This window comes from Meles meles, chromosome 9 (assembly GCF_922984935.1).
Source record: "Meles meles chromosome 9, mMelMel3.1 paternal haplotype, whole genome shotgun sequence".
NCBI classification, from domain to species: Eukaryota; Metazoa; Chordata; class Mammalia; order Carnivora; family Mustelidae; genus Meles; species Meles meles.
Window position 1 is genome coordinate 68645515 of NC_060074.1, and position 12567 is coordinate 68658081.

General features: G+C 36.7%; 2 protein-coding genes across 4 annotated transcripts in view; one reads left to right on the top strand and one right to left on the bottom strand.

Annotated features, from left to right (window-relative positions):
* Positions 1–12567, bottom strand: part of SLC25A12 (solute carrier family 25 member 12) — a 199791-nt gene that overhangs the window by 20438 nt on the left and 166786 nt on the right. The window lies entirely within an intron of this gene.
* LOC123950711 (non-histone chromosomal protein HMG-17-like) lies at positions 7515–7867 on the top strand. Its single transcript, XM_046018998.1, has one exon. The coding sequence runs from the start codon at positions 7539–7541 to the stop codon at positions 7809–7811; it is 273 nt and encodes a 90-aa protein (XP_045874954.1). The 5' UTR covers positions 7515–7538; the 3' UTR covers positions 7812–7867.

A 12567-nucleotide genomic window follows, 5' to 3' on the forward strand; every position in this document is an offset into this window, starting at 1 on the left:
CATATTGAGCACCTAAACATATAAAGGAAATATTAACAGACCTACAGGGAAAAATTGACAGCGATATAATTACAGTAGGGGATTTTAATACTCCACTTACATCAATGGATAGATCATCTACATAGAAAATCAATATGGAAAAGTCCACCTTAAAGGATACATTAGACCAGATGGACTTAATAAACACATACAGAATATTCCACCAAAAAGCAGCAGAACACACATTCTTCGTAAGTACCGATAGAACATTCTCCAGGATAGATCACGTTAGGCCACAAAACAAGTCTTAATAAATTTAAGACTGAAATGATATCAAGCAGCTTTTCAGAACAATAGTACAAAACTGGAAATCAATCACAAAAAAAATTTTAAAAGAGAAATCACGAATATGTGGAGATTTAACAACATGCTACTGAACAACCAATGGGTCCACAAAGAAACCAAAGAAAAGGGTAGAAAAATACCTTGAGACAAATGAAAATACAACACAACAAAATCTACGAGATATAGCAAAAGCAGATATGAGGGAAGTTCATAGTGATACAGACCTCTTCAAAAAAACAAGAATAATCTCAAATAAACAATCTAACTTTACACCTAAAGGAGCTAGAATTAAAAAAAAAAAAAAAAAAAGGAACTAGAAAAAGAGGAACAAAGGAAGCCCAAAGTAAGTCGGTGGAAGTAAGGAAATAAAAAGGATCAGGGCAGAAATAAGTAAGACTAAAAAGAAAATAGAAAAGATCAATGAAACTAAGAGCTGGTTCTTTGAAAAGATAAACAAAATTGATAAACGTTTAGCTACACTAAGAAAAAGAGAGGGCTCAAATAAATAAAATCAGAAATGAAAGAGGGAAAGTTATGTCATACCAAAAAATTACAAAGGATCATAAGAGGCTACTATGAAAAATTATATGCTAACAAACTGGATAACCTTAGAAACATGTAACATTCAGTCTTCCAAGCTGAATAATGGAAAAATAGAAAATCTGAATAGACCGATTACTGAGAAGGAAACTAAATCAGTAATTAAAAACCCCCCAACAAACAGAAGTCCAGAACCAGATGGCTTCACTGGCGAATTCCCTAATTCATTTATTTATTTATTTTAAATATCTTATTTCTTTATCAGAGAGAGAGAGAGAGAGCACAAGCAGGCAGAGTGGCAGGCAGAGGCAGAGAGAGAAGCAGGCTCCCATCCAAGCAAGGAGCCTGACACGGGACACGATCCCAGGACTCTGGGATCATGACCTGAGCTGAAGGCAGCGGCTTACCCAACTGAGCCACCCAGGCGTCCCCACCTAATTCATTTAAAGAAGAGTTAAAACATATCCTTCTCAAACTCTCTCAAAAATTGAAGAGGAGGGAATGCTTCCAAACTCATTTTATGAGGCCAGTATTATACTGATACCAAACACCAAAAAAGAACACCCAAAAAAGAAAATGAAAGACCCAAATCCCTGATGAACACAGATGCAAAAATCCTCAACAAAATATTAGTAAACCAAACTCAAAAATACATTAAGAAAGTCATGCACCATGATCAAGTGGGATTTATTCCAGGATGTAAGGATGGTTTAACATCTGCACATCAGTCATTGTGATACACCACATCAACAAAATGAAAGCTAAAAATCCCATGATCAACTAAATAGATGCAGAAAAAGCATCTGGCAAAATTCAGCATCCATTTAATGACAAGCTCCAACTAACATCACACTCAATGGTCAAAACCTGAAAGCATTTCCTCTAAGATCAGGAACAAGAGAAGGATGCTTGCTTTCACCACTTTTATTCAACATAGAATTCAAAATTTTAGCTTGAACAATTTGGCAAGGAAAATGAACAAAAGACATTCAAATTGGAAAGCAAAGAGTAAAACTCATATATAAAATCCAAAAGACCTCCAAAAAACTGAATAAACAAATACAGTAAAGTTGCAGCAATATAAAAAAAAAAACTGTTGTTTTTCTACACTAACAATGAATGATCAGAAAGAGAAATTAAGAAAACAATTCCATTTACAACTGCATCAAAATGAATAAAACACCTAGGAATAAATTAAACCAAGGAGGTAAAAATCTGTACATCAAAAACTACATAGATAAAAGAAATGGAAAAAGACATGAATAAGTGGCAAGATAGTCTGTGCTCGCGGATGGAAAAATTAATATTGCAAAAATGTTCATATTATCCAAAGCAATCTACAGATTCAATGCAATCCCTGTCAAAATCCCATGACATTGTCACAAAATTGAGGAAACAACCCTAATATTTATATGAAACCAAAAATGATCTTGAGTAGTCAAAGCAACCTTGAGAATGAAGGACAAGCTAGAGACATAACACTTGCTGATTTCAAGCTATGTTTAAAAGTGACAGTAATCAAAGCATTATGGTTTTGGCATAAAAACATATACATCAATGGAACAAAAAGAGAGTCCAGAAATAAACTCATGCATATATAGTCAATTACTTTACAACAAAGGAAGCAAGAGCATACAATGGGGAACGGACAGTCTCCTCAATAAATGGTGGTGAGAAAACTTCACAGCCACATGCAAAAGAATGAAACCACACCACTATCTTATCCCAGACACAAAAATTAACTAAAAATGTATTAAAAACTTGAATATAAGAACAGAAACTATAAAACTCCTAGAAGAAAACATAGGTGGTAAGCTCCTTGACGTTTCTCTTGGCAATATACCTTTTTGGATCAGACTTCAAAGGCAAAGATGACAAAAGCAAAAATAAACAAATGGAACTATATTAAACTGAAAAGCTTTTGGACAGCAAAGGAAACCACCAACAAAATCAAAAGGCAACCTACTTGAGTAGGAGAAGATATTTTCAAATCATATATCCGATAAGAGGTTAATATCCAAAATATATAAAGAACTCTTACAACTCAACAACAAAAAAAAATCCAATTAGAAATTGGGTACAGCATCTGAATAGCATTTCTTCCAGAAAAGACATACAAGTGGCCAAGAGACATATGAAAAGATGCTCAATGTTATTAATCACCAGGGCAATGTAAATCAAAGCCACAGTGATATATCATCTCACACCAGTCAGAATGGTTATTCTAAAAAAGATAAGAAATAATATGTGTTGGTGAAGACATGCACTGCTGTTGGGAATGTAAATTGATGCAGCCACTATGGAAAACAGTATGGAGCTGCCTCAAAAAACTAAAAATAGAACTACCATATGATACAGCAGTATTACTTCTGGGTATTTATCCAAAGAAAAAGAAAACACTAATTTGAAAAGATATTTGACTGCTATGCTTCTTGCAGCATTATTCACAATAGGCAAGACACAAAAACAATCAAGGTGTCCAGTGATGGATGAATGGATGAAGAAGGTGTGGTATATGTCTGCAATGGAAAACTACTCAGCCATGAAAAAGGACGAACTCTTCTCATTTGTGCCAACATGGATGGACTTTGAGGGTATTATGCTAAGTGAAATAAGGCAGAGAGAGAAAAGTAGTGTAGAATTTCACTTACGTGTGAAATCTAAAACACAAAATAAATGAAAAAAACTCATAGGAGTAGAGAACAGATTAGTGGTTGGCAGAAGGGAGGGGGATTATAAGAGTGGATAAAATAGGAGATGGGGGTCAAGACACACAAACTTCCAGTCATAAAATAAATAAGTCATGGGGATGTAATGTGCAGCATGGTGACCAAAGTTGACAATATATTGCATATTATGTAACTTTCTATGGTGGTGGGGGAAACTATGCTTAATGCGGTAACCATTTCCCAGTGTATACAAATACTGAATCATATTGTACACCTCAAACTCTCAAACTAATACAATGTATTACAACAATTATAACTCAGTAAAGAAACCAGAGATATATTAAGATAGTAGGTAAGTCACAGACTGGGAAAAATATTGATAATATATATATCTGACAAAGGACTCCATACATCATGGATAAAGCACTCTTATAAGTCAATAATAAAAAATATTAATAACCTAATTAAAAATTGGTGGAAAACTTGAAAGACACTTTACAAAAAGATATACAAATAGCCAATAAACACATGAAAAGGTGGTCAATGCCTTTAAAAATCAGAGAAATGCAAATGAAAAACACAGTAAGATACCCTTTTATACCAACTTAAATGACTAAAATAAAAAAGACTAAGACCATCAAACATTGGCAAGGATGCGGAGTAACAAATACTCATCTATTGCTAATGAGACTGCAAGATGGTCCATCCACTTCAAAGAACCAACAGACAGTACCTTTCTTTATTTAAAGATTTTTATTTATTTATTTGAAAGAGAAAGAGCAAGAAAGAGAACACAAGGAGGGGGAGGGGCAAAAGGAGAGGGAGAAGTAGTCTCCCCACTGAGCAGGGAGCCCCATGTGGGGCTTGATCAGGACTGAGCCAAAATCAGGAATTGGACACTCAACTGACTGAGCCACCCAGCTGCCCTTATAGCAACCTTATTTATAACAGATACAAACTGGAAACAACCCAATGTCCATCAACAGAAGAATGAATAAGCAAATTGTGGTCAATCCATACAACGGAATAATAGTAAAATTAAAAACAAAAACCCAACTACTGATACCCACAAAATAACCAGGATGACTCTTGAAAACATGTTAAGCAAAAGAGATCAGCCATGAAAGGATGCATTTTGTAAAATTCCATTTATATGAAATCTAAGAAGAAACAAAACTATTATCAGAACAGTGGTGGCCTGGGGGAACAGAGGAGTGATTGACTAGAAAGAGGCATGAATGAATTTTCTGGTGTGAAATGTTCCATACCTTACCTCGAGTGGTGATTTTAGGAATGTATATAATTGTAAAAAGTCCCTGAGCAGACATCTAAGATCTGGTCATGTCTTGGTATCTTAATTACATCTAAGTAAATGACCATATATATGTATATAGAGAGATATAAGCTAAATTTTTACTATATATGTAACAATATAATTTAAAAAAAGAACAAAAGCCACTATAAAGTTGATCTAGATTTTTTTTTTTGACACAGGAAGAAGTCTTCTCTTGGATTTGACTTTCCAAGAGAACATGATCAAACAAAAGGGACTGATCTGAAAATCAAAATACCTGGGGCTTGCATGAAACCAGCATATATTATCTATGTGATTTGGGGTTGAGAGTTAACCTTTCTGAGCTTCTGTGCCTCATGTACCTTTTTCACAAGAAATGAAAATGTGCATTACCAAAGTACTTTGAAAATTCTAAGGTGACATGAAATTATTATTCTTGCTCACAATAGATATCATAATTACTCAATTATATTTATGTCTGATATGGACATGTAATGTGTATGTGTACACAGATATGTATGTATTTATACATATATAAAGAGAGGTTTTCTAATAGAAAAATAAAAACATATGGTCTGATAAGAATGGCTTATCTATGAGATCGATGGGAAAAAATGTTTGAAACCAACGGCTATACATACACCACACATACAGCATCCATTACATATATTCATGAGTAACTCTATATACATATACAACCGACTGTTAAACCTAAAGGTCGCTTTATTGATACTGCAATAACAAAAAAATTTATGCCAGCATCTCTATATTATAAATTCTGAACTAAGTCTTTTTTGAGAAGGCTTTGATATAGATATTAAAAAAAAAAAAAAGGTTGGGGGCGCCTGGGTGGCTCAGTGGATTAAGCCGCTGCCTTCGGCTCAGGTCATGATCTCAGGGTTCTGGGATCGAGTCCCGCATCGGGCTCTCTGCTCTGTAGGGAGCCTGCTTCCTCCTCTCTCTCTGCCTGCCTCTCTGCCTACTTGTGATCTCTCTCTCTGTCAAATAAATAAATAAAATCTTTAAAAAAAAAAAAAAAAAGGTTGGTTAATGTTCACAGTAAAGACTTTAAATTTGAAAATGCACACTCTGTTTATATTTCTAGAAGTATATACTTCTATATTCCCAAAGGTTATATTCTATTTCTTTTTTTTTTTTTTTTTAGTATCTTACCATAATGCACTTTTATTATCTCATGGTTCTTTTTTTTTTTTCTTTAAATTCAATTATTCAGCATATAGAACATCATTAGTTTTTGGTGTAGTGTTCAATGATTCATGTATTAGTTGTGTAAAAAGAAGATGTCTTTCATACATACATTGGAATATTACGCAGCCCTCAGAAAGGTTATATTCTATTTCTATGAGACTGATGTGCTGCCTACTGCATTAAGGAGACACCTATATTCTATTTCTAAAGTGAGATGTTCTACTGTGACTCTCTGCTGCCTGTAAGAAATGAAAGCAGCTTGTATCTCCAGTAAATCAGAGTCAACGAAATTTCCATCTGGGGTTTTTTTTTTTTTTTATTTATTTGAGAGAGAGACGGAGAGAGCATGACTGAGGAGAAGGTCAGAGGGAGAAGCAGACTCCCCGTGATCTGGGAGCCCAATGCGGGACTCGATCCCAGGACTCCAGGATCATGACCTGAGCTGAAAGGCAGTCGTTCAACCAACTGAGCCACCCAGGCACCCCTTCATCTGGTTTAAAAAAGAATGTGTGTGTGTGTGTGTGTGTGTGTGTGTGTGTGTGTACAGACACATGTATGTGAGCATGCATATGAGAATATTAGAAGGAAATATTCCGGGACACCTGGGTGGCTCAGTCGGTTAAGTGTCTGCCTTTGGCTCAGGTCATGATCTCGGGATCCTAGGATTGAGCCCTGCATCGGGCTCCCTGCTTAATGGGGAGTCTGCTTCTCTCTTTCTCCCTGTCCCTCCCCCAACACTGCTTGTGCTCTCTACTCTCTCTCCTGTTCTCTCCCCCAAATAAATAAATAAAATCTTTAAAAAGAAGAAGAAACAGAAGAAGAAGAAGGAGGAGGAAATATACCAAAATTGTGTTGGTATATGTCCAACACAAGTGTTGACAATGAAAAATAAAACTACCATTTGGTAATCTCTATGCTCAAGGCAAAAGACCCTAAAAAATTAATGCTAATAATTCATGTGAAAGAACAAAGACCTAAATGTAAGAGCTAAAACTATAAAACTCTTAGAAGAAATCAGAGGTATTAATCTGCATAATCTTGGATTAGGCAATAATTTCTTATATATTACACCAAAAGCACAAGCAACAAAATATGGTTAAATAGGACTTTAATAAAATCAAGTCCGAGTCTTCAAAGGACAGAAAGTGAAAAATATTGGAAATCACATGTCTGATAAGGGACTCTAAATATATAAAGAACTCTTATAACTTAATAATAAAAGACAACCCAATTTAAAAACAGGCAAAGATTCTGAATAGATATTTTTCCAAAGGAGATATACAAATGCCAAAACATTCTTGAAAAGATATTCAAAATGTCAGTTATTAGATTACAACAAGATAACACTTCATATCCACTACGGTAGCTATAATCAATAACAAGAATGCAGAGATATGGAGCAGTGTGAAGAAGAAGAGGCGAGAACGACCCCCGGACCGGCCAAAGCCCGAGTGCCGCTGCATCCCCGCGTCCAGCGCTTACGTCCCGCCACCGTCGCCACCATGCCCAAGAGAAAGGCTGAGGGGAATGCTAACAGAGATAAAGCCAAGGTGAAGGACGAGCCACAGAGAAGATCTGCAAGGTTATCTGCTAAACCTGCTCCTCCAAAGCCAGAGCCCAAGCCTAAAAAGGCCCCAGCAAAGAAGGGAGAGAAGGTACCCAAAGGGAAAAAGGGGAAAGCTGATGCCAGCAAGGATGGGAATAACCCTGCAGAAAACGGAGATGCCAAAACAGACCAGGCACAGAAAGCTGAAGGTGCTGGAGATGCCAAGTGAAGGGTGTGCATTTTTGATAACTGTGTACTTCTGGTGACTGTATAGTTTGAAATACTATTTTTTATCAAGTTTTATAAAAATGCAGAATTTTGTTTTACTTTTTTTTTTTTAAAGCTATGTTATTAGCACATGGAACACTTCATTGTTGCTTTGGGGGAAGGGCATATGTCACTAAAAACTATCTCTGAAGCTAGACTGACACAAAGGGAAAAACACCTTTCCCTCCTAGTTTTGAGAAACTTCCTCTTGGCTCCCAGGAGGAGGGGTTCCTTGACGTTGACACACATGAGCCGCCTGGGCACAAATCCCTTGGTGGTGTGGAAAAAACTAAAATTCAGTTTTTATGTCCTCTTCTCCCTCTCTGCCTGCAACATAGACTTGACCCCCTTAAACCCAGAGACCTGTTGGAACCTGACCCCCAAGACATGGTTCCCAGTATGTCAGGCAATCTGGACTTGACAAAGTGTCACCACTGAGATGACGTCCCTCAAAAGAGTTCCTTTTTTAGCTCGTGGATCTTCAGATGGATAATCCTGCCATTTTCACTTCATTTCCTGAAAGTCAGGGTCGGCTTGTGAAAAGTTGTTAAACAACATGCTAAATGTGAACTGTCCGCCCTCACTCTAAACTTCCCTCCTCCGAGCATCACATGAAGACTGCATTGGGTTTTATAGTGGCTTTCTGATTTTGGTAGTCCATTGAAGAAGGGAGTTTGAAAGTTGTTGTATATTGTTAACGATTGTCTGCCCATGTCCTGCCTGAAATACCATGATTGTTTATGAAAAGTATCTTTAATAAAGCTGGATACAGTTTGAAAAAAAAAAAAAAGAATGCAGAGATATCTGAACCCTTATACATTGCTAGTGGGAATGTAAAATGGTGCAGCCACTTTGGAAAACAGTCTGGCAGTTCCTCAAAATACAAATTAGAGTTACTGTACAACCCGCCAATTCCACTCCTAGGTATATACCTAAGAGAAGTGAAAACATACATCCACATAAATCTTTTTACATTAATGTTCACAGCAGCATTACTAATAACCAAAAAGTGGAAACAACCCAAAGTTCAACGACTGACGCATAAACCAAATGTGACGTATCTATATAATGGACTATTCCTCACCAATAAAAAGGTCTGAAGTACTGATACTTAGTGCAACTTAGATAAACTCTGAAAACATTATGCTGAGTGAAAAAACCCAGACACAAAAGACCACATTTTTCATTCCATTTATATGAAATGTCCACTATTGGTGAATTGACAGAGATGGAAAGTTTATTAGTAGGAGGGAGAGAAGAAAGACTGGTGGGCAACAGCAAAAGGGTCCTAGGTTTCATTTTCGGGTGTTATCACACAATTTAGAATATGTTCTAAAATTAACTGTGGTGGTAGTTACACAGCTCTGTGGCTATGCTAAAAACTGCGGAGCAGTACACTTTAAAAAGGGGGAACTGTAGGGTATATGAATTACATCTCGGTAAAGCTGTTGTTCTTAAAATATTTCTGAAACATAGCAGGCATTCAATGAGTGAGAGAATAAATAAAGAATGAATGAACAGAAAGATATACCGAATACTGAAGAATATGGATTTGGAGACAGAAGTGGCTTGAATCTCAATTTTTCCATTTACTAAGTGCTGGATTTTACTGAGCTTTTAATTTCTTCCACTCTAGCTGGGAATAATGAGATGATGCCTGTGAAGTCCAAGTCCAGGGCAGGGTGTTCTAGGAATGCTAGCTGTTATGATGACTTATAATCATAAACGTGTATTTTCTTTGCTGATATGCAAAAATGAAGGAAACCACAATAAGGAATTCGGCTTTCAAATTACCACCGTAGAATATGATGAGACTTAAGATTAAGTTTTATCTGGTAAGAATGATCAGGAGCTACCCGTTTTCTATGAGATATAAACATAACCCTAGTCTGGTTCCCTTCACAGGATAAAAGAAAGTAAATCTCTCTCAGGTTTCACAGCTTGCTGAATGAGAATGAATAAATGGAAGAACGAATGAATGGAAATATACCAAATATGAATAAATATGGATTTAAAACAAAAGTGGTTTGACTCTTTACCACCTACTAAGTCTGGATCTCACTTAGGTTTATTTTCTTCAACTCTAGTTGGGAATAATAATGAGATAGATAATGCCTATAAAATGTTTGGGAGGGGTGCCTGGATGGTGTAGTTAGTTGGGTACCCGACTCTTGGTTTCGGCTCTGGTTGTGATCTCATGGTTGTGGGATCACGCCCCGAACTGGGCTCCATGCTCAGTGCAGAATCTGCTTGGGATTCTCTCTCTCTGCCCCTCCCACTTGGGCTCTCTCTTTCCCTCTCTCTCTTTCTAAAACGAATAAAATAAAATGTTCAGATAGGCAAAGTCCCTACTGCTCATGAGCAATCTTAGCAGATTAGAGCTATATTAGAAGCAAAAACCAGTGTCAGTGACAGTAATGTTTTAGTTGAGTGATATGTTTAAAGATGCTCATTACAGTATGTACTAGATTTATAGTGTGTACTCTTTTTGCATATATCAAATATCACCTACTCTTAAATAGATCATAAATCAAAACAACCAACCAACCAAAAAAAAAAAATAAGGTCTGGATATTTTTATTTCTTGGTCAATTCATTATCTAGGTCAATGAACACCATTTTTCCTAAAGGGCAGCAATCATTTTCCTATCAGAATCTCTCTCCCATATTCATTCTCAAAGCCCGGGTCCTAGATGATCCCTCTGCTGGGGAAAAGCCTATAAAGCCAATACTTACTATTCAGTCTGAGCCATTTCTTTTGAATTAATCTGCATTAGGTTAACACAAGGTAAAACTGAGTGATTTTTGAGAAAACAGCCGCACTGTTCTCAGCTGGTGATACAGACAGCATTTAGTTGAACACCCACAGGGTCCCTATGCATCTTTTCACCACCACTACTCAGGACGGTGAGGGTTCTCATATTAGGCTCACAGGAAGCCACTCTTCCCAGTGTCTATCTGGTGGCTTCTTACCAGGTTTCATTCAGTAAAGAGAGCACTCCTATATTCCACAGTGCCTGATATTCTTTAAATAGAGACCCATTCATTCTGCTCAAGGCTTTATTCTCTGCTGAAATACATAGACATGGGGAGAGGTGGCAGGTTATGCTTTAACGATTATTTACACTGTAGTGTGATTGAATTAATCAGTATAAATTCAATAAATACACATTTTCTTTCCTCCCTGAATGAAGAGATTTAGGGGGAAAAAATGGAAGCAGAAAATGTTTGAGGTAAAGAACTACAGACAACCTCATCATTCTGCCTAGAGCCCAACCTGTCTATTTTTCATGCTGCCAATTTCCAACTAGACAATCCATCAAAGTTCTCAGAAATGAGTCATTTCTGAGATTTAATTAGGATTAAAGAAGAGATTTAGGGTGTCAGCATAACCCTCAAGGCACCCTAGACTTCAACAGAAATTCCCAAAGTTCAAACCTAGAAACAGGGTACATAGGAGGAAAAACAAAGGAACTAAAGATCTGATTACGGTTTAACCACTTAGGTCACATGTCAGACATGGGAACATGGGAACAGGTCAGTTTCATGGACAAAAACCTCTGGGTATTACAAAGGGAAACAGAAAATATTAGCTATGCGGAACAGAGAGAGCCTGACTTAGGAGACTTCTGGCAAATATATGCAAGAGGAGTGGTAAAACTGATTTTGGAAACCTCTTAATCAAACTAAAACTAAAACCACTGAGAAAAAGAATACTCATAATTTGCAAACATTCTCTCATTTGAAGAGAAATAATTACAGCATCTAATGGGGTAAAGGAAGAGGAGAAACTTTTTTGTGATCTGCTTAAACAAAGGTCTTATTCTATGATTATTATTTGTCTTTCATGAAAAAAGAAAGTTAGCCAAAGAGGTGAGTTTGCTTCCTGAGAATCCACTTGAACAGTGCAAGCATACACGCAAATGCACAAACATACATACATGTGCACGTGTGCGCGCGCGCGCACACACACGCACACACACAGCCTTTTCACCTTTTCAATAGGAACTTTGGTTGCACAAAGGTGAGGAGCCAGGTATGTACCAGGCTGACAAATCTCATCAAAAAGAATCCAGAGCAGCCCCGCTCCCTGACCCCCTAGGGCATCTTCGCAGAATTAAAAGTTGCAAGGGTCACTGACCCCATCACCTCAAGTTCCACAAGCAACTGAAGAGGGTTTAGTGAAGACTGTCAGCCAATTCAACTGGAAGTTATTAAGAGTTTCAGGGACAAAATGGACTGAATACGTCTTAAATCATGTATTAACAAATTTGAAATAAACAGCACAAATAAAATCAGTTGAGCTACAAACTTAAATTTGAGAATTGGTCTAAATGCAATGTCATGCTCACCCTTTAAAGATAGAAACCTTTGCATTCAAAGTGAATATAATCTGAATCTCTGCATTCAGAATTGTAATAGCCTTAACATAATTCTGGTTGTTTGCTATAACCTCTGGTCCCTAAAGAAGGAAAATTATAATTACTCCACAATGGTTTTCTCAGTCCTACACCTAAAATATAAAAGCCCAATTAATCAATCATCTCACTTATTTTGAAGTTCCAGACAATATAAATGTATGGGAACACTACCCACTACTCTATTTCCTGGGATATTTAAAAATCAGGATTAGAACTTTAAAAGTGTAGAAAGTAATGCCGGGAGCTTTTTAAGAGTCAGAGCTGAAAAAAAATACTACCTCTTTCCTTCATTCAAAA

Coding starts and splice junctions, on each gene's coding strand:
- LOC123950711 (XM_046018998.1), top strand. CDS start 7,539: ATGCCCAAGAGAAAGGCTGAGGGGAATGCTAACAGAGATAAAGCCAAG.